The sequence below is a fragment of the Leptosomus discolor genome, chromosome 8 (assembly GCF_034619465.1).
Source record: "Leptosomus discolor isolate bLepDis1 chromosome 8, bLepDis1.hap2, whole genome shotgun sequence".
Classification (NCBI taxonomy): domain Eukaryota; kingdom Metazoa; phylum Chordata; class Aves; order Leptosomiformes; family Leptosomidae; genus Leptosomus; species Leptosomus discolor.
The window spans coordinates 48,672,301-48,694,820 of record NC_141398.1 but is presented as its reverse complement, the minus strand read 5'-3'; the positions used below and the strand labels follow the sequence as shown (position 1 = coordinate 48,694,820).

The 22,520-nt window shown below is 37.2% G+C and overlaps 1 protein-coding gene across 1 annotated transcript in view; it reads right to left on the bottom strand.

The window, feature by feature from the left end:
- Positions 1–22,520, bottom strand: part of ZNF536 (zinc finger protein 536) — a 187,941-nt gene that overhangs the window by 125,364 nt on the left and 40,057 nt on the right. The window contains exon 2 of the mRNA XM_086469509.1: positions 9,292–9,444. Within this exon, the coding sequence (XP_086325635.1) occupies positions 9,292–9,444 (153 nt within the window). The remainder of the gene's footprint in view (positions 1–9,291; positions 9,445–22,520) is intronic.

Here is a 22,520-nt window from a genome sequence, read left to right as displayed (position 1 = left end):
TGGTGCCCCACCAATGAGAAGTAGGGGCTGCATTTCAGCAGGAGTTGTGTAAAAGCAAACAGTTCCTACTGACATGCAACAATCACTAAACTGAGATGGACCATGTCTGTCTGGGCTTTCCTGGTCTCAGGTGAGAGTCTGAGCGCACATGTACCCATCGCAGGCATTTTAGGGGAGGGACAAGTGGACAGAAGACACTGGCTGTCTATTTGTTTGCATTTCTGCAGGGCTGTTTGGGAGTGTGCAAACTCTGACAGCTGTGCTGCCAGTCAGAACATGGACAAACATTAATGCCATTTTTACAGCATGTACATACTGCAGTATTTTTGAGCCATTTTCTGTTATTCTGATATTTGTCCCATGAGTTACTGTCAACAGTCACTAGTGACCTCTCACACAACTTAGATATTTCAAGTGTTGCCTAAGAAGTAATCAAACTGGTGAAAAACAAGTACCAGACTTCATAGCACTAAATGCTCTCACTTTTGAGTTTTCACTCCTCTTAATCAAAAAGCTCTTCCTCAGAATCCCCTATGCCTTTACAGAAATCTTTAACACAATTCTATTGAGCACTTCCTTGTATTCTAATGATAGTTTGGTGTGTGTTTGCATTGCACATCAAGCGACACTATTAAAAAGTGTGTCCCAGCATTGCAGGCACTATGTCAACTGCTAGATAACTACTTCTGCAGGGAGGACGAGAAGCTTGCAATATAGGCTGCACTGATGTTGCCAAAACACGCAGGAGCTGTTCAAAGCATAAGTATATGCAAAAATGGGTATAAGTGAGTTAAAATATGCTAACTAGAGGTAATACTAGTAATATTTATATATAGTACTTTAATATTTATACAATAAATACTATATATAAATATTTTTATATAGTACCTTCAGTCTAAAGCACCGGGCACAACAACATACTCTTATCTGAATTGCTAAGGCTTGAAGTCTTTACATTTCCTGCTCAAAGGGTGAACTTCCTTTCAGCAGAGGAGATCTGGACACAGCTTGCCACCAACGCCACAAGCATTGGACTGAAAGAAGACACTGACTGAGACAGTGTGATACAAAGTTCAAATCTCTCCTAGCTTTGCTACACTGCCTCTGTGGTGCTCCCACCTCTTGCATGGCTAGAAATGAGATCTAACGCTGAAGGTCTGAAATTGGATTCAATACGTAGCAACACGCTGTGCCACCTTTACAATACAGGACTGGCCAAATAACATTGTTCAAAGGGAACTAGTCAAAACCTCTCTCTTCTCTCTTAGATCCAAGTATTGGCAGTGATTAGTTTACTTCAAAGTAATCTTAACTGCTGCTATTTTGAGGGCAGGCATTGGGAGAAGAGAGTAGGATGGAGTAAATCGTATTTGAATCTTTTAAATTTAGTGCATCAGTAAGACCTAAATTCAGTAATTGTGCAGATATTTAGATGCTCTTTTATCCATTCAAATTAACAACCAGCTATGCCTACACAAATGACAAAACAGAGTTATACGCTGATGTAGGAAAAAGCTCAACCTAACCTCAACAAAACTAACCAAAATCCCATCCAGTTTCAATGGAAAACCCAAAGGACCCCTAATTTCCAGGACTCTATCAGCAACTGCAATAGTATACGTCCAAAGAATACTACAGGGCACAAGAGAGGTAGGCTATGATTCTTGTTAGAAGACAACCTGTTTGTGTCTCATACTTTGAGGAAAGGTTTCAGAGAATTCATCCTAGTGTAATGATGACCCTGCTAATATTGCCAAGAGCAGTGTCTAGATGAGTTATTTAACACTTAATATGTTCACATAAATTAATGTTGCCATGTAGGAGCGAGGGAACATGACTTTTTCAAAATAATTTTCTGCATTTCATATCCATGAGTCATTTTTCACTGTTCACAAAAGCAATGACCATCCTGATCTTGCTAATTCTCTGGCTCTGCTTACATCCCTGCAAACCTTTTCACAATGCAGTAGAAAGAGAGAATATTCCTGCGTGTACAATTAAATTTAAAAAAATCTTGTAGAGAATAACTTATCTGGGCAAAAGTACTGATCTACCTACTGCTCTGATTTATAAGACACAAGAACTATTTTACATCAGGATACAGTAAAACAATAAAAATTCAATGCTGCTTGTAAAATCTACAAAAAAGCTTGGTAGATAACTGGAAACAGTCATGTTGCCCAGTAGAAACAGGTTTATTTGTATTGTAGGTTGTATAAACAACGCAGATATATAATCTATGCAAGCTATCACCAGTCCTGCTCAGAACGCAATCTGATCATACGTCACAGGAATTATCTGCTATGGGCTGTGCAAGGAGACCACAGCCAGATAACAGATTTACAGATTTTTAAGGCCAGAAGGGACCATTATGATCATTTAGTCTGATCTGCTGTAAAACACAGGCCAAAGACCCTCACATGATAATTCCTGCATCAAATCATAACTACAATTTGAAACATGTTCTATCTCAACCACAGCAATGAAGAATCATCCAACATGTCCCTAGGTAAACTGTTTGACTGGTTAGGTATTTTCACTACTCAAAATGTGTGCCTCATTTCTACCTTGAATTTGTTCAGAGTCTGCTTCCTACTACTGAACATTGCTATATTTTTCCCTGTTAGATTAAACAGATATTTTTATTAAAAAAAAAATAAAATTCCTACTCCCTAAGGAAGGTACTTGCAGACGGCAAACTAGTCACCTCTTCAACTTCTCTCACTCTTGAGTGGAACACCCTTCCCAATTTTTCAATGTCCTTTTAAATTATGAGTACCTGCTAAAGCTTTGATGAAATTTCAACTCGATGTTAATCTTATACAGTTCAAGACTGCATTTACATCCATAGCTATAGCAATCAACTAACAGCTCATATTCTGTTGCTTCTCTACCTGGTTCACCAACACCTCTAATATGTGTTCCTTTACATTTTGCTGATTTAAAATTCATATTGTTGAAAAAACCACACTTGACTAAGTGACAGTGATTTTATATACTTTTCCAAATAATGACGAAATACCAAATAGATGGAGCTGAAAGCACTGCCATGGAACTGCCACTTTATGAGCCACTTCTTTGTGTACTGGGTTTTTTGGTGATGGGCACTGTCATGTAGAACAAGCTACTTTCATAAGCCTTGAGAGAAAGTGAGAAACTTGACAAAACTTACTTTCATAAAAGAAAATTGAATTAACTATGCAACCAGCTCTTAATTAGTTAAGAAATTCATTTTGTAATTTTACCCAGATCTTCTGTCAGGGTAGTCCATTTATAATTTCAAGGTTTTAATATTCTTTCTTTTCAGAAATACTAGACTATCCAGAGCTTTTTTACTACTATAAGTGCTCTGGAACCTACTCCGTGTTCCAAGACTTGCTTTTATAAAATGAACTTTAATGATTTGGAGAGCACTTCAGCCAGGGGTTTTAAGACTTTATCTATAAGTTATCCAGTCTCATTCATTCTAAAAAAATATTAAAATGCAGTGGGCTACAGCATAAAGCCTCATTACTTAATGGTAGAACTGTATCATTGGAAAATACTTATAAAAACCATCATGCTTCTTTCTGAGAACAGAGCAGAAGAGTATTTAGTCTTCTAAACCATGGCTGATAATTTTTTATCCATTCTTCTGCAGTATTACAAGATACCAACTGTTAAATCTGCCAGATCTACAGAATTTTACCCTGCTCTTTGTAACCCTAATAGCCACATACATGTTTTTACTATTGCTTTCAGTTTCCTTTATCATATCCCTGTACTTCTTAAATATCTATTTATATTTAGTGTCGTGGGCTTCTTTATTAATTTTTCATACTTAACATTCAGCTTTTTAAATATCTGTACCGCACCCTGCACTCCCCTTCCCCACTGAATGCCTCCCCTCCTTTTTAAATAAGATTTCTTAAGGAGTCTGTTTGTTGAGTATGCCCCTCTGCTCCTTGTAGTTCGGCTCCTCAGCACAGAGAGGGCTGTGCATCAGTACAAGAACCCCAACACCTAATGCTTTGGCAGCCAGTAGGGTTTTGACAGCCACTCAGGGACAACTTGAGTTGCAATTTGATCCTATACATTTCTAAACAAGCTACAGTTTTCTTTCATGCAAAGCAAATGAAATCAAACATCTTATTATTCCAGAGAATACTGCTTAATGAAAATATTGAAAACATTCTCCAGCATTTTTTATTTTACCATTGAAACAGTTATTGATAACCTATTTTATCCATTGTGCAGTGGATATTTTAGAAATGAATTGCTGTATGGTTTAATTAGTTCATTATTATGCCTATTCTTACACGGTAATTTCTTTTATCATTCTAATCATTCACTTCACACTTTTTAAACCAAATGGAATATCAAAGGTTCTGTAGGATTATTTTTGGATCCTGCACATGTTTCACCACACAATTAATCTGTTTGTCAGAAATACTAGTTAACTTCTTTTCTTTACTACTTTCCTTTACTAGTGATTTTTCTCTATTATATAAGTTGAAACTACCCCTGCCCTGTAAAAAGACAGACTTTTGATGCTTTTGGCTCAGTTTATTAAGGATTTTTCAATTGTGCACTAGGCATTACAATAAAATATTTTAATTTTTATAAAGTTTTATAATTGAATATTTTCCTGTATTTATATCTCAACTGCAATATTTATTTAGTCTTTTTACATGTCTTTACTTAGTTAAATCGCAGAGATAAATATGGTTGTTACTTTGCAGGGAAGATTCAGTACATTAATATAAACTGTACACTAATTCCCCCAAAGCATATATATATGTTGTAAACCTGAAGACTTTTTACACAGCTGCTTATTGCTAAACAGTGCCTTGTCCAGAAGGGGACAATCTGTGTCTCTAATTGCTGTCACTGAAGCTGAGATTCATTATGTGACTTTCCCATTAAAATGTGAGCATTAATTTGTATAATGAAATATCACCCACTGCAGTGTTCATTAGCCATGCCCTACTGTATACTGCACATTGTTAGCTACCTAGAAACTGTAGTTAATTTCACTAATGGATATTTCCCTACTTAGTGTTTGGTAGGAAATTTATACTGTAACATTACCTCTTAAACTTTTAAGGAAATTTAAATTCAATCAATTATTTTCAACAAAAGTTTGGGATGTCATTAAGACAGGAGAAAAGGCACGCTGTACAATGTTAAGGATGGGAAATCTGGAGAAATCTAGAGAAATGAAAAGTCCTTTTAGTTCATCTTAGAAATGTAAGAATAAAGGATGTTCAACACCAAAATTGTCTCCTCTTGGAGCACACATACCCATTTTCCTTAATTATTCATATTGCTCATCCCACTACAAGCGCCTTCAGAGAATGGCAACAGGCAGTCTTTTTTTAGGAAGAAAATGTGAACTGAATTCATTTAAAACAGCACCATTTTTACTGTATTTCATCAGTTCATCTAAGCAAGTTTTAAAATTGGCTAGTCACATTTCCAAGGGAAAATGCAGTAACACTGTAAATATATATTATAACTATAACTGTATATAATACATCTAATACATGTAAGATGTGTGTCATACGTACCATACTCTCAGGCAGTGCACACAGCCCTGATAAGTTTTTACTTCCTATCCCTCTGTTTCTTAGATTTCTTCTGTTTAGCACAACCCAAACCTTCTTCAGGGCTCTACTTTGCTCACACACGTTATTCTTTTCTCTATTACTTGGGGATTTAACTGTGCCAGTCATACTGGGAATATATCTGACCACCTAATGACCACACAAACTCAAATTGATCTACATCTGCAGTAGCTTCTGAACGGTAACACAAGCTGCAAAGAGGTGCCAGAGCTAATCTGAAACCAGCCCAAACATAATGTGTCACTTGTGAAGGGTAGGACATAAGAAATTTTAAGTTTTTACGTTTAACGGTTTCTGTGCAGTCCAAAGGCCTAGGCAGGTAAAGTAAAAACCACACCCATTTATTTTATTCCAGCGGGAAATGAGAGTGCTCAAGAACATAAAGAAGATGCTCAGCTCCCTGAACAAACGAACCTTAAATTGCTGCCCCTAAAGGGGAAAAATGGAAACTCTGGAAGCATCTGCACATGGCACATTACGGGTCTGAGGTACTCAGATAGTTTTCTTTTTCACAGAGTCTGAGCATCAATAAGCCTCCTGTGTTATAAACTTCTCAGCTGTATTATATATTATTTTATAACCAGGAAGCTGAATCACAAAGTGGCCATTCCACCCACATGTCTGCTGCACTACTGGTACATATATATGCTTTGCCCTTGTTTCTGCATCTCTTCACACAGTGAGTTTGCGTGACTTGAAGCAGGTAGCTCTGAAGAAGCAGGACCATATAGCCCATGTCTATTCACTGGTCAACATAAAGAAGTCATCCAGGAGGGCTACAAGAATTCTCTCTGGCCTCTATACCCCAAGGCTCTGAAGGATTTTGCCCTAAGAGTCCTTCCTCTCTTCTCTTGGGGTCATACTAAGGAAATGTGTCATCCTTCAAATGTTTTTAGAGCAAGAAAGAGGAGAAACTGATTTCACACAATTATGCCCTTTTCTTCTTATCATATGGGAACAATCAGAAATCATATCTTACTATCTTCCCCTTAAAGCTTTTCCTGGATGAATATCATTGAATTAGATAAGAAAAATCCTCTACAATTGTGTGTTGGGACTCAACGGAGTGTGCTAAATAAAACTTTGATTTTTTTTTTTTTTTTCCTTCAGAAGCTTATTATATGATAGCAAACTACACAGAAACTGAGACTTAGTGTGGAGAAGGTTGCAACCAGGAAATATCCAATGGGAAAAGGAAGCAACCCAAGCCAATAGCTACTTCTTCTAAAACAGAGCACAGCTTCCTCCTCTAGTGGAGGATTAAACCACTTCTCTAGCTTTTTTGGGCCAATTGCCACAGAAGCAACTCCTGGCTGGATCAGACTTTAGGTCTTGTTTTGGCATGCATACCAAACCAACCTACTCTGTGCCTCCAAACACACAGATGTTCGAAGGAACCTGACTTCTGCTGAACTGCTTGAGCTCATCTCTAACAAACAGGTGCTGTGAGAACAAGAACAGTAATTGAGTTAATGTAGTGGAGAAACACAGTAAAGTGTTTTTTATCAGTCAGTTATATGATCCAGGCATATAATAAAGACAGAGCGTGACATAAAAGGCAGGAAACTGTCCCTGATAAGTATGAGCTAACCAATATTTGTTTAATAACTGGTATCTATTACATCATTTCCATTTACTGCAAAGCAACTTAATTTTTATTTAATAACTCTAGTAATTTGCCAATTTACATTTTTATATTTATTAGGATTATTTCCAATATGTAAAACAAAGCTCCATTTAAAAATACTCTTGTCGTTATTTACAAATACTTTGTTCTCAACCTAATGGAAGTTGATTTTATCTGTTCTTAAATTATAATGATTTTTAAATATATTACAAACGTTTCAACAATCTGTATGATGTTTTGGGTTTTTTTGTTATTTTATAGATGGTTTATTTTTTTCCTGTTTTGATTTTGTTTAGTCAGTTTTAATATGCAAGTTTTATGGAATATTGCCTTTGCAATTAATTTACTTTCCATCAGTTCTAAGCCACAAATACGAAATGCGTAATCACTGCCATCTTTGAAACAAGAACAAAATGACCACTAGATAATAAAGCAAAAGGGACAGATGGGTATCCTCAGGTTATTTTAAAGAATTTTTCTTTGCATCTCCAATAGAAAAAATGTCAAACTGTTTAAACCTCATAGTTACAAGATTATTGTCCAATAAAATAACTACCATTCATTTACTTTTACTACATTAGAGAGCACACAAATAGGGTTTTCACAGTGTTTCTTTTTTTTTTTTTTCCTGCCTTAAATGTTTTGCCATCCAATCAGACAAAACTACATTAGGGTGCCAAATTTAAAAATTTTGATCAAACCAGTTTGGTATACTACTACTCCTCAATCCAAAGAAAGAAGAAAAAAAAATACAATGAACAAACTTTCCCATCTCAGCAATGAAATTTTTTTCTTTAAATAACTTTCAGCCTTCATTTTCAATTTTTCAAAATGAGGCCTCACATTTGCAAACCCAACATTAAGTATTACCTCTGCACAAGCACAAAGAACAAACATGACTGATTTTGGGAAGGGAGGAAAATACTGCTTATCTGGTACTTCAGTGAAATAAAAATTAAAGTAAAGTTTTTCAAGTAGGAGGTACAACTGGAACTATTTCTTAATGCAATTTATTTTAGCCCTCAATTAAAAAGTAGCAGTAAAATTCTGAAATTCATTTAAAAGTGTTTAAGAAGGAAGTGACTCCACCATTACAGTGTCCACTATATCTGTTTCCAAAGAGAAGTATCCTAAATCTCCAGTTTTGCATAGTCTCCCAAAGCCTACTATGATACTTAAGACTTGGAAATAACAGTATCATATTGGCCATATACAGAATTTCTAGTGATGTCAGCAGGACCTGAGGATATCAATGCTGTATGTCAGATTTTAATCATGGATCAAATAAGTCTTCCTAAATATATACTATACCTCCACATGAACTTGACCACGCACATACACACTTTTAAGCAAACAAGGTATTATAATTCAAATGGAGTGGTTATAGTTTACTGGTATTGAAATCACCCAGTGATTGACATACCAACATAAAGTGACAATCCATACCAGTAGTAAGCCTCTGTAGGGTAGAAATGCTGTGATTGTTACTAAAATGAAACATGGTAAGTTCTACCATGGTGCAAAACATGGTGTTTTATTACTTACAAGTACTAAGTCAGGTGATTTCTAGTGGGGGGAAAAAAAAAAAAAAAAAACAAACCAAAAAAATCCGAGATCCACGAAGCTGATGTATTCATATGAACAGTGAGAGGTTAAAAATGAGCATGCTAAATGGAACAAAAATAGTAACTCTGAGAAAAACATACAGACTCCCTAAGCAGATGCTAAGGAAGGCCTTTGAAGCAGTTAGTATAACTAAGTCTGAAACCAATAGGCTTATGCCTATTGAAGGACAAGGGTAATTGAAGGAAACAGTGATGAAGCAGGGAAGGAGACAGAAATAACCTCAACTGGGAAAAGATGATTCTATTAAAGTGGTCTTTATCCAACAACACATTCCTTGTGCTTTTATTTAAGACTGTCATGTATCTTTCTCAAAAGACTTTCTCCAACTAATGAGCCCAAATCTACCCTGGGAATTAAGGCTCCTAGCCACATATTATGTTACCCCCACCCCCCACATGTGTCGCCAGTGCTCCACTCGCTTGTTCCTCTCACCTGTATGTATTCTCAAGTGGACCTTTAAGTGATGTGATGTTCTGAAAGTTTTTCCACAATATGGGCAGTCTTTCATGGCAGAACCAAGGCTCCTGTCTCTCAGTAAAGCTGGCTGCTGGACTCCTACAGATCTCCCAGCTTCTTCTCCAATGTCTGCAACACAGAAATGTTCTCACATCACTTCAGCACATGTCAGAAGTTGTTCTCACTAAAACTGCTAACACAACACAAAGTTAAACATGTCAATACTACACCTGTCTATTTCATTCTTCAAATCTGACAGAATGCTGATAATTCATGTATTTTCTTGTTATTGTCTTAAATTATTTCATCTTTCCTATCATCATTTTAAGCAGCATATGGTACCTTTATATTGAACTGAATTATACACGAAAAGAAACAGCTGTGTCAGCAGCTGGTTTGATTTCTTCTTTTGCTTAGTTCCTATTAATTTTTCCAAAAAAAGTTTTAGATTGTTATTTTATTGAATCTATTTAATTTATAAGTATTGTGAAAATCTGTATGCTTTTAGAGGGAAAAAGTTTGCATCAGTATATTAAAACCTCCCAAAACAACAGAATTGCAGTGACTGTAGGGTCCAACAGCAGTGGTGAGGTCTACACACAAAGCTAATCAACTTCCTTCTACAATGTTTCAGCATTGGAGTTACAACACAACCTAGTGAGTGACCTAATATCATGGGAAAAGCAATGAAAAAATCAGTCAGATGAGGGGGAATTCCTTCTCCCTCTCACCCACAGCTCCTGAGTTTTCTCCTTCAGTGTTCACAGCTACATTTATTCGTTCCATTGTAATACAATGGGTGAGATTCTAGGACATCTCATCTCTCTCCTGATATAAAGAAACAGTCATTCTCAGCCATCTTGAATAAGCTGCTATTATCCAAGCAGGCTACGAATAAACTAACTTACAAAAGACTGACATAAAAATTGCAAAAATGTAGGGCATTTTAAAAAAGTCATTATTGAAACCACACAAGACTCATCTATCATCTTGTACTTACAGGGTCATGTAATATCACGCATAGGTATCAATTCACAATTTCACCAAAAAGTACCCCGGCAAATGCTGAAATTCTGAACTGGATTTACACTACTAGCATGCCACAGAGGTGCAATACACACGGACACATCATCACACTCCTAGGCAAAAGCTGAGCTATCTGGGTTCTATTGAGGTGGAGAGCACATAGTTAAAATCTGCATGCAGAGCCTTGATTATTTCAACCATAAAATACTGTCTAAAAATGTTCTGCCTTTACCCATTTGATATGTAACTAAAGCTGTCAGGAAACATAGCGCAGTTTACACAGCATTGCCTTTTAAATGGAAGTGATGGGACATAAGAGACTTAAACATTTGGCTCTAATAAAAAGTATTCACACAGTAGCAGAGACCCAAATACTACATTTCTGGAAAAGGTAAGACCAACAGGCATCTGGTTATTTATTATAAAATGGTCCCTCTAAACTATTTTGCTTAAAGTTGAAAGAAGGGAACAATAGAGTGAATAAAAAAAAAAAATATATATATAAATGCATATCTGAGTAATGTACATAACCAAGCTATTGCTAGTTTTCAAAAGGCAAAATCTGATAGTTTTCACATCACATTCTTGTTTAACATTTTCTGATTGTTCTTAGACTGCAGAGTTAAAGCACAATATTTAAGTTAGAAAGCTAGTAACTGTCATTTTGAATTATTCACAAGTATGTAAAGTAACATACTGCAGGAGTTTATTTTGTCTTTAGGAGACCAGGAAAACATATATAGGTGCTAGTCTATAATTCCAATCTCCCTAAAGAGTTTAGATTTTCCCTTTTATTTCTCCTCAAAAGTTGTATATATTCAAGTCTTAAGCTGCTTCAGGAAAAAATGAATTCCTGAGTGCAAAAAGATTTTTCTGAAGTGCAAAATACAGAATGCATGATGATAAACTGCAGGATGTTACTTTGGTTTTCAATAAATACTATATGAGCATTATAGATAAATATATAGATAAAGCTAACAAGCCACTCAGGAGGAATTTACTGAATAAGTCTACTAGTTATGTTTTGCTATATGTCACTCTAAATGATGGCCTGTTATCCATTTGCCTTTTATCTTTCTATCTAGAATATGTGTGGCCCAATAAAAAAGAATAAATTTGTAAGATAAACAGCTCGCTTTGCAGATTTAAGAGTCTAATTTTCACTTTACACAAAATTGAATTTTTTCAAGGCAGTAAGACGACGGAGTTTACTCTAGCACTAATCCCTCTGAAAAAGCAAACTGAAAACAACAATGAAGCAAAGACAGATGTGGGTGGTCTGAAGAGTTTTCTTTTAGATTTAAGTAGACATACAGTAGATAGCTCCAAAGGCTTTGCTCCAACAGGGGCCTTACCTTGAAGAATTTTTCTTCCCACAGTGAAAGCATTCCTAAGACTTTAAAGCTGGGCTGAGGGGTTTTCTTTTGAATTCCTCTGCCTACAAAGCCCACCGAAGTGCTGGAGGCCATTGCTACCTGAATGAGCAGCTTTACGTCTAAGTTCTTTTATTTCAAACAATGTAAAGATATGTTCAAGGCTGCCGACTCTCCCCATCAAATGCTATCCCAGCATCTTACTAGGGCCCCATCTGGCAAATCGTTCCCATTTGTCAAGGCACTTAAGTTTAAAATGTGCTTAACTTTAAAATGCATTTAAGTTTCACTGACTCTGCTATCAAGTTTTTCTTATACTGAGTCTCTTAAAGCAATCTATGGAAAGTGAAGGGGGAGAAAAGTGACACAAAAGAAGAGATCAGCAAGGAAAAAGTTAAGAAGCAAACTGGTAAATACAGGCTATGCCAACAACAGTGTATGTGGGGAGTCAAACATCTTCAGCTCTTCCAATAATCATGTACTCTACACCTCTGATGTCCCCTTTCTCCTGCTATGGAGACCACCTTCCTAAGTAGAAACTCTCAGTTCTGTTAAATTGTGCAAAACTGTACTAATGTTTTGCAAACCTGCTGACCTAGGATTAGCCCCAGCAAATTAATTTAATTTATGATTTGCTTGGGATTTGAGCTATGGTTTTTGGGCTGCTCAATTCTGAGGATAAAAGATCAGGAAGGAAAGAGAACAGTTACTTATCTTACAGCCATTGTGGTTCACTGAGTTATGTGGTCTACATGATATGCACTCCACGCATGTGAGATTAGACTGCTTTTTTTATTGTATACTTCCATTATAGGCAGTCCTGCATCCTGAATGTCTTCCTGCCCATCCCCACCTTTCCTGATTCGAGTGCAGGAAATAACAGAACAGAGTACAAAATATCATGTAGATGTACATGCTAGATGTAAGGCTTCCAAGCCTTGTCTCTGAACTTACTTTTGCTGAGCTTTCCTTTCACTTTGAAAGCATCTGTTCATGACAAAAGCCATGGACATAAGTGCAAAAAGCAACATTCAGTTCCATATATGAAACTGGTCTTTGTGTCAATATAAGGAGAAGGCAACAGCTGTGAGACCTCCAGCTGCTACGTGGACTGTACTGCTTCGTGGCACAGGACGCAGAGGAATTCAGCCATGAAGCAGCTTCTAGAGTGGTATGACAGGGACATAACTTGCGTACCATGCCTCAGCTACACTTAATAACTGACTGTGCACATGTTCTCATGAGACAAACGCAAGAAAAGAAAGTTCACTTTGGCATCTGTATCAGAAGGCGGCAACTAGGCACTTAACCAAAGAGCCAGTTTGGACAAAATGTTAGCAAATCTATTTGCCACACAAACTGAAATTAAGCAATCCACAAGATCAGTAGGACTGATCAGAAGGACAAGCCCTTCTTCAGACAGATGCCCACTTGTCAGAAGAGGAGGAACAAAAAGCCACCTCTCCTTGCCTAGCATGGAGATGACCCATGTAGTGCTGTAGGCTGCTTTCACATCCCCACGGTATCCGGAAACAAAATTTCCACAGAGCCAGATAATCCCAATAAACAGTTTTGAGCCAGGAGCACTTTTACAGTAGCAGGTTAAAAGAAAGTGAGAAACACACTACTGAATCCTTATCTTACTAGGTAAAAGAAATGATCTACTCGTGGCTGGCAGTGCCCTCAGCACATTGGTAAAGATGCTACAGAGGCACAATGTCAACTTCAGTGCATATTTCTACAAAAAAAGAAGACAAACTTAGGTGGATAGTGAATCAGTGTACTCAAAGCAGAAGCTATCTAGCCAGTCATATGAAGAGCAAAAGAAAAAGAACTATTTGAAATTTCCATACATGTTCTGCATGACTGCTCTACCTGTCTGGGATGAGCCTATAAACATGATTAGAAAAGGATTGAGTGCTTTTGTAAAAAGCAACCTGTTTCCAGTTGGTTAGGTAGCAGCACTGACTTCAGTCATGTTAGCAGCCAAATTTTCAAAGGAGGATCTACATACGTCTCCCATAAATTTTACCAGAGTATTTATTTCCTGCATGTATGTGAAAGTGCAGAGATTCACAAAGAGGTACTTTCATGTTCAAAGGAGCTAAATTGCAGTCCTCATGCAGACTAAATTATCAATGAAGTCAGTTGGAATCTGTCGACACAAGGATTGCCAAATTAGGCAAAAACAGGCAGTCACATGGAAAAGGTAATCATCTCACAAAATAGGTAATCACACTTACAAGTATGTGTTTGCTCTTGCACATTTTTCAGACATTATTAAAGAACCCTTTGAAAATGTGGCCAGAAGCCTTTAAAGCTGCACATAATCCCAGGTTTTCATATATTATATGAAATACAATATATTTGTAGTTCTTTAGACCTGACTGTAAAGTTAATGAAACATGGTGCAACAAAAAGTGGTAGTGACCGTGGTTATTTTTTGATGATCTATAAACCACTCAGATTAGCCCATATTATACCAGGAAAAATTATATCTGGAATCTAATATCAAGAAGGGAGATAGAAGATATACAGGGTGTTAATCCTGTCACTGCTGCCACCTTTATGCAAGTATGCCTGGACTCGACCACCTCATTCGCTGGGAAGAAGTATAGGATACACGAAGTTTTGGGGAAAACACGTTTTACCTTTCTTGCCTATTCCTTAGAGAAAGCTTTAATAATACTGAATATAGTGGAAAATAGGAATATAATTAGGGATATAATTAACTATATTTTTCTAGCTACCTGAAGTAGATTCAATTAGTATGCTTCAATGTAAATGAAAACAGAATCTGGCCTAGTGCTCGTAATTTGAAACTAGAATCTTATTAGCATGTCACTACACTTTTCTGCTAGTGAAGTTCATGGCTTAAAATGAAGGAGTCTAATATTACTAAATATTACAGTTATATTTTAGGCCTCCGGAAAGAGTTACTAATGTCTTAGGTCAGGAACAACTTGCTGTCTCTATTGTTTCATCAAGGATTTAGGTTTTATAATGACCATATATGGCAATCTTAAACTGTTAGGCATTAATATGGATTGGCAGAGAATTTGTTTAAACAGAGAGCTATTTTAGAAGAGAATTGGAAAGGAGGCCTACTAGTGAGAAAGCAGCATTCACATTGTTTGTATTATTAGAAATAAAGATTATACCAAAGGTTCCACTGGTAAATAAAAAGATACCACTTCTGACATCAGACTTCCCACTTAGTGCTCTGAACTGCATAGGCAAACAAAAAGCACAAACTGCCCTGCCTCTGCTACCAATTAGTGCATTAGCAGATTTAAATTTAAAATACAAACTAAATTAAACTGCAGTAAAATGCCCATAACCATTTATATGAGGTAAGACTTGCAACATTTAGAAGTGGGCAAATGGCAGTCATAGCCAATACTTTGGGCTACAGGGCAGGTATCTAGGCATTATTTCAAGCACAAGAGAAAAGCCAAAACATTCTAAGCAATTTCTTAGTAATTGGTAGGCTGGAGGCAGCGCCCGTACCTGGAGCACGTGACACACTTGAAGATTGGTTTCACAAAACCATGGGTGCAAAACACTGCATGACTATACTGCATGCATGCAAATGTTGGTTATTTCTTAATGCTTTTCACAATGGTACATATTCTGAGAAACACGCAAGAGGTGTATATTCAGCACAGACACATCAGTACACACCTAACCAAAATTAAGCTTTTGTTTATCACAAAATGTTTCTTAACATCTTTTTTCATTTTAATCACATTCCCTACAGAGTTTTGTTTTGGAGTTTTTAGCAGTCTTACTTTTCAAACTGTTCTAAAGATTTAAAACCTTTTAAGATAACCAAAGTTCAAACACAGTTTCTGAATACATCATTTTAGCTGCCTGATTTGTTTGAAGAATCATGTGACCAGAAGGCACAGAAAATCAGATGTAGTACTTAGAGAAGAAGGTTGGTTACTTGACATCAATTTACAGAGCTCAGTTTGAACTGAAAACTAAGACTATTGAAAAAGATTTTTCTGGAGAGTACATTTTTTGCATGAGACCTTTTTAACTGTATCTTTCTTTTTTAAAGAAAGAAGACATCTTAAGCATCTTAGAATAGCTTTCATTTAACAACTGGCAGAAGGAAACTCCCAGATGAACATTGGCCTGTGTCTTTCTCTTTAACCAGCTGAGTGATCCAAGCTTTTAATAAAGCTGTTCCAATTATTGTAAAAGTCATCTACTACCTTATAGCCACAAATATTGACAGTTTATTGCACAACGCATTCATGACATTTGAAGGTCACATCATACATAATACATACACTTTTATAAAAGTGTCTGGAACAAAGAGATACATGATCAGCAATTACATCTTACCATTTGAGGGTATGATTTTATACTTATTTAAAACGAAATACTATACGAAATGCAAACTGTTAATAAAACACAAAATAGTTCACTTTCTGTATTTATTGCTTTATTAATCAGCAATACTGAGTTCAGTTGTACAAAACCAACAGAATGCAGTCCATGCCCCAAGAAGATTACAGTTAAATATCACTATCCTGCAAACCATCACACATATTCTAAGCTCAGCATGAGAAGAAAGTAAGCTTAAAACTTTAACCATGCTACTGTATACCTCTCCAGCTCTACTGGATTCAATGAAACTTCAACACTTAGATTTGAATCAGGACCTTAGCATATTATTGAAATATTAGTTTTGACAAAATTGAATCAAAATGAAACTGAAAAGAGTGCTGAAGAATTTATATATATATATATATATATATATATATATATATATATGCACGTGCACGCCTAGAGAGAGCTGAGCTTGCAGCAAATGACCACGGACCACTACATCATTCCCTCTAGCACCATTTTTGCTCGTTTGTTTCAAAATCCTGCTATCTCCATTGCTAAGCTTTTCACATGCAAGACTCTTTCACCATCCAACTCCTTCACTGGCTTTTCAGTTCTGCTGCTCCAAAATCATGGCTTTGAAATCCCACTTCCTTGATTTGCCTGTATGTACTTCAGATCCCAAATCACTGAGTTTGCTAGATGAGGTTCATGAAATTCCACTAGACTTGTATAATCTTTCCAAGGGAAAAGTGGATATTTTAGAAGAGAATGGGCTTTGTCATCTATCAGAACGATGAGTCTGTTCGTTATCTTGAATGTTAGGCTAGTTACCCTCAGTGATGAGCTTCTGCTTGCTCTTGCTTTCTTCAGAAATGCACATCTGAGCTGCCAGGACACCTTATTGTACTTCTCTGTCCAGAACATGTATCTTCACAAGCAAAGTAGATACCTTTTGGTTCAGCAATGCTGGGCTTAAATATGTAGCCTTCGTATTTTGCCACTGCTGTTTGTCATCTATCCTCAAATTTTACTCTGGTGTTCATTTATACTTCTGATAACAACGTTAGCTCCTAAACCTTCCACACTTCATACAGATTGTTTACTGCTTGTGGAGAAAATTCCAGGAGGGAATCTAAGCAGAAAAGCTATCCAACTGGACCATCTTTTGGATTTGTATGAGTTATTTGTAGGCAGGTGTTCAGGTACCAGATGGCCTTAAAGCCCATACTACTCAGGTTATAGCAGCTTCTACAGGCTGTCTGCATCATATTCCCATCTCTGAGATTTTCAGAGTGGCTACATGGAGCTTGATAAACACTTTTACCTAGCATTGCTCTCCTGATGCCAAGGCTAGATCAGATATCCAATTTGGGAGAGTTGCCTTACAGTCCCTCTTTAATTAAGTACTCCTGATCTCCCACTCCTGGGATGGATTGCTACTGCTGATTAAGCTCCAGAAGTAAGGATCTGTGGAGGCAATTTCATGAGGGAGAAAATGAAGTTGCTAGCTAATCAGCTGAAATAACCATTAACTGGACTTCTGCAAATGAATATATTGCCGTCTTCTTGCTTCCATACTTACCCTGCTTCTTCCATGTTAGCATCTCTACATACCTATAAACCAAACAGGTAAGGTGTACTTCATTATGACCTCTGACTTCTTCCTAAAGTACATGCGGGACAAATAGAACCATTTGGTACAGTGTACAGACTACACTATGAAGAATATCCAAGACGGTGGCAGTAAACTGTAGGGAAGATGGTGAATCTGGGTGGAAGAGAGTGGTATTGAACCTACTTTCTCTAGGTTCTTCCCATGTGCCCAAGAACGTAGAGTCTGTGAGATTTTAAAAGGCACAAAACACCGAACTCCACATAGTTTTCAAAATCCATTAATATCTTTTAAAATCTTTTGAGAACTTGTATGGAAATATTTAATAACTACACTAGCCAAGTTCCACCCTGAGTTGCTGGGCTTAAACAAATCCAAAAAACAAACAAATGATTTTTTCAAGTCAGAACCACAGACTTGCCTACGTTATAAGTAGCTCTCAGGGCATCAGGTATCACTGGAGAGGTTTTTGCATACTACTGATGAAGAAAACCCCTTTTCATTATTATTATCACAGGGTGGCAAAACCAGCATAGAAGTGCCAGTAGCAGGTCATGAGATTTTACAAAAATTCCTTCTAATAAATAAAAATGTAAAGTATTTAATATGTCACAGGAACATTTTTCTGTAGATGCCAGTAAGAAAGAAACCAACAATAGAATCAGTCACATAGAAACAACTGTATGGGTAGCTACATTACTAAATTCCCCCTCAACAAAATGAGAAAGAATTAAAGACTGTCATTCCATTTACAGATGACAGAGGGGCTGACAAAGTCTCCAAAAGTGAGTAATGTCACGGTGTGCGTTACAACATTTGGACAGACTGTATTTTCTTACTTTTCAGTTTCCAATGGTGCCTTCAAACTACATGACTGCTTTGAGCTAATACAAAAACCTCTGCAAATAATTTTTCTCCCATTTAACTTCTTTGGTACATGCCACTTCAGTATAATTTCCAACTTCTTTTCCCATTTCACAAAAAATGAGCTGTACTCGAAAAAATACTTATGAGGAACTCCGAACTGCTGAAACTATTTTACTAGCACCCTTTTGCTATAAATAAAATATGTTAATTACATGACTTTTGCAATAATGGAAAAATATTGATCAAATTCATTACTTCTAATCTTGAGAAGGGATCCTTTAACTGTTCAAGGTTTTTTTTTCCCCTCATTGGTTTAACAGTTTATTGTGAGCACACTGAGACCATGATGTCTTTAACATGATGTTATATGAATGGGCTCATTAATTTTTTTGTGCTAATTATGTACCTCAAAAAGTACATTACTAGGCCAACTTGTATCCATGTTTTGTAAAATAGCCTTGAAGTATGCTGATACTATAACATGCTATTTCTGTGCTGTAAAAATATGAAATGCTGCCTATGGAGCTGATATATCAATAATCCAGTTTCCTTCTTCTACTACGAAAACACAAAATTTTTCATCTGAACTATCATGGTAAAAAAAAGAGAAAAAACACTATTTTGAACGCTGTCCTCTGATTTAGCTAAGCTTGTGGCAATAACTGGTTTAGGCATAGGCTTCAGTATGCTGGAATGATCCTGAAACTAATTTTGCATGTGTTGGAGTTGGACTGTGGCCATGCACGTCAGTATGCTGGAACAGAGTTATCTAAATCCTGAGCCTTATTTTACATGTGCTGGTGTTGGACTGTGGCCCTGCAATCTTTTAGGTCTCCATCTGTAGCTATCAAAGCCAGGGTGTGCCCAGCCACTTGCTACTGCTCACTGCCTTCCTTCCACAGGAAAGCTACAGGCTCACAATCACCCTCCCACACATCAGTGTGACTGGGAGCTCTTCAGAGTCCTGGCAGGTCTCATCAACCTTCCTCTAAAGCCTCTTTGCTGCCATGGCTGGCCCTTTGCAGCACATCACACTTTTTATCTCACTATAATCCTAGATAGTTATCAAGTCCCATGTCAGTGACGAGAAATATCAACCTCTTGGACAGATGTTTCCCCAGATCCAGTGAGTTATTTCCTGTTTCAATACCAGGTAAAACAGCCCACTAAGTTTTAAGCAAGCTATGGAGACCACAGCTCCCAGACTGATGGAAGGCCCCTCCGAGTTTCCCAGCCTGACGGTGCTTTCCCTGAGACCATCGGCCAAAGGGATTTGAAGTCCAGATGGTCTAGTCAGAAGCTAGCAGTTGTTTTCTTCTGGGGAAGGGGACAAGAAAAGATCAGGCACTCGGAAGCCACATTCCTCCAAAACCACAAGAAACGCTGGCTGTGCACAAATCTGGAACACCAACACAGAGGCAGTAACGGGGACTGAGCAAAGCAAACATAGTTGTACAAAGTACTTACCGCCCCCCTAAGATGAACTGGTAACCTTGAGGGACATACAGTCTGATGGTAACAGGATACAAAGTCTTTGCAAGCCTTCTTCCACTTGTTTACAGTTCCTCCACATTAATCCAATAGCAAATACATATTTTAACCCATGAGGAGCACCCATAAAATTAGGAGATAATCCAGACTAAATTATTTGGAAGCACATTTCTCTACCAGAAATTAATAATATTTTGTCTCTGGATTCTACCAAACTGAGGAAACAACTTTACACTAAGGTCAAAATTAGACATCCAACTGAAGATCAGGTATTCTTCTGTGACTGGGCAGACACAAGTTAGCTTACTGTCTGCCTCAGAGACTGAGGAAGACTTATATTAGGAGGAGAGTTGTTCCATCTCTTAACTCATTAGCAATGCACTTTCTTTAAACTCCAACAGTAAAAGAAATTCAAAACCCAGGTAGTCTGCATGCACGGAAGCACCTTTTGTTTAATAAATAATTCAACCATGTATTCCTTTTTAATTTAAAAACGGTCTGACTGAACAGTCAACAGAGTGAACTAAACTTGGCAAAATACAGTGTTGAAAAATTAAAAAGTGTATTCAAGGCCGTATTCATTTGCTTCACTTCTCATATACTGGAGAGACAGGCTGTGCTGAAGTTCTAGCTTTTTTCTTTTTCTTTTAAATTATACACATACAGTCACATGATGCTCACTTGATTTTGAAAGCTGCCTTGCCCTGGAATTAGTCTGTCTCTCTTTCTGTTACCAGCACAGCAGTTGCTGCTCCTAAATCTCATGAACATCACCAGAAATTCAGCCAAAACGTTCTCATGACTGCCTCTGCCATGCCTGTGAGGACCAGGCTTAACTATTGACCATCTTGGAAAAGAGAAATACTGTAAAACATTCTGGAAATACTCAGACCATCATGCATATGTATTAATAAGTTTATGGTAAGGTACAGGAAACACATCTGGCTGCAAAAATCTGCAGATAATGATGCAATGAAATCCATCCCAGGACTGAATTTGTAACATGCTATTGCAAATGCATACAAATACTTGGAATCAGTGGAGTGCATTTGGTACTGACTGATCCTCTTGAAGACAGTCGAAAGCATAGAGCACTATCTTAAGTATGAATTCACAGGTTCAGTTTCTGTAAAACGAGATTCTTAGCAGTAAGCAGCTGAGGATAAGAAGGAAAAAAGCAAACAGAGTCAACTCTTACACTTAGCCTTCTCCACCAAAATCTTTAAAATAATTTCTTGAATCTTAGAGCAAACAGCAAGGAAGAAGTAATGCTGTGGTGAAACCTCCTTATTTCAGATTCCTGGAGATCCACCTGTTCCCACACACATCCCAAAGCAGCAGCAGGTACTCAATGCCTTCCTAACAAAGCACAACCTTTTAGTCTCCACTCTGCTGAGTGTTTGATTCCCATCGCTGTGAATGGCTTTACGATGTTTTGCACCCTTTCTGATCAGCATTTTCTGAATCGATGACCAGTCTGTAACCATTGAGCAACATCCACCAACATAAAATTACCAGCTTGATAATGCTTGTGTGACGTTAAAAGCTGACAGAAGGAAATCGTATCTCAGAAAGGTAAGATATGCAGGAAAGAAGATCATCACAGGGAAGGAGAGCAGGTGAAACCTAACCCTCACAAAGTAACACTGACTTTAAAGAAAATGACTCAGCAATAACCTATCTTTCAAAGCGGACATACTTATTTAAAACACATCTTCTTAGAGCCACAGGATGACAGACATGAGTCACATTTAGAAGATACAGAAGTCTCACAAGTACATCTTGAGTAATTCCACATCATATGGAGGAAGACCAGCTTTTCATCAAATTTTCACTATTCCGAACAGTAGCAAAATTATCTGCAGTATGTACAATGAAAACACTAACCAGACCAGAGAAACACTTTGTGCAGATAGGAAACTTTCAACACGTTCTGTTGTGACAAAACAGCCTATGAATTATACGTACAAAATAAATCTCTGAATCTTATAAAATCTGAACAAATACATCAGGATAACTATAGGGACTATTTAGGCCCAGACTCCTACCTTTGAAGTCAGAGAGTCTTAAGATTCTTATTTTGGCCAATTACTAGCTTACATTGAGACACCATGCAATAAGTACCATCTCAGTGAACAGAATAATTTAAACTCTGAGAATGCAGGCTACTGCATTTGTGGAGACACATGTTTCCATGCTTTTTCAGGATGGTACTAGTGGGAGCCACTCCAATAGCCTGGCAAGCCCACGCAGAATTTGGTACATTACAAACTGGCTTGCAACCGATTACATTTGAAAGCTGTCTACTTTGGGACTGGCCAGCCTAACAAACTAATGTATGAGGTTGAGAAAAGGTGAATGGCAGTATAGGCTGGTCAAATGAAACTGAAATAATTTCAACAATTTTACTAGTAATGGTTCTTTTCTGGCTACAGATTCTGTGATATCTCACTACAGATAACATGCCCAGTCACGAGGGTCATACGTAT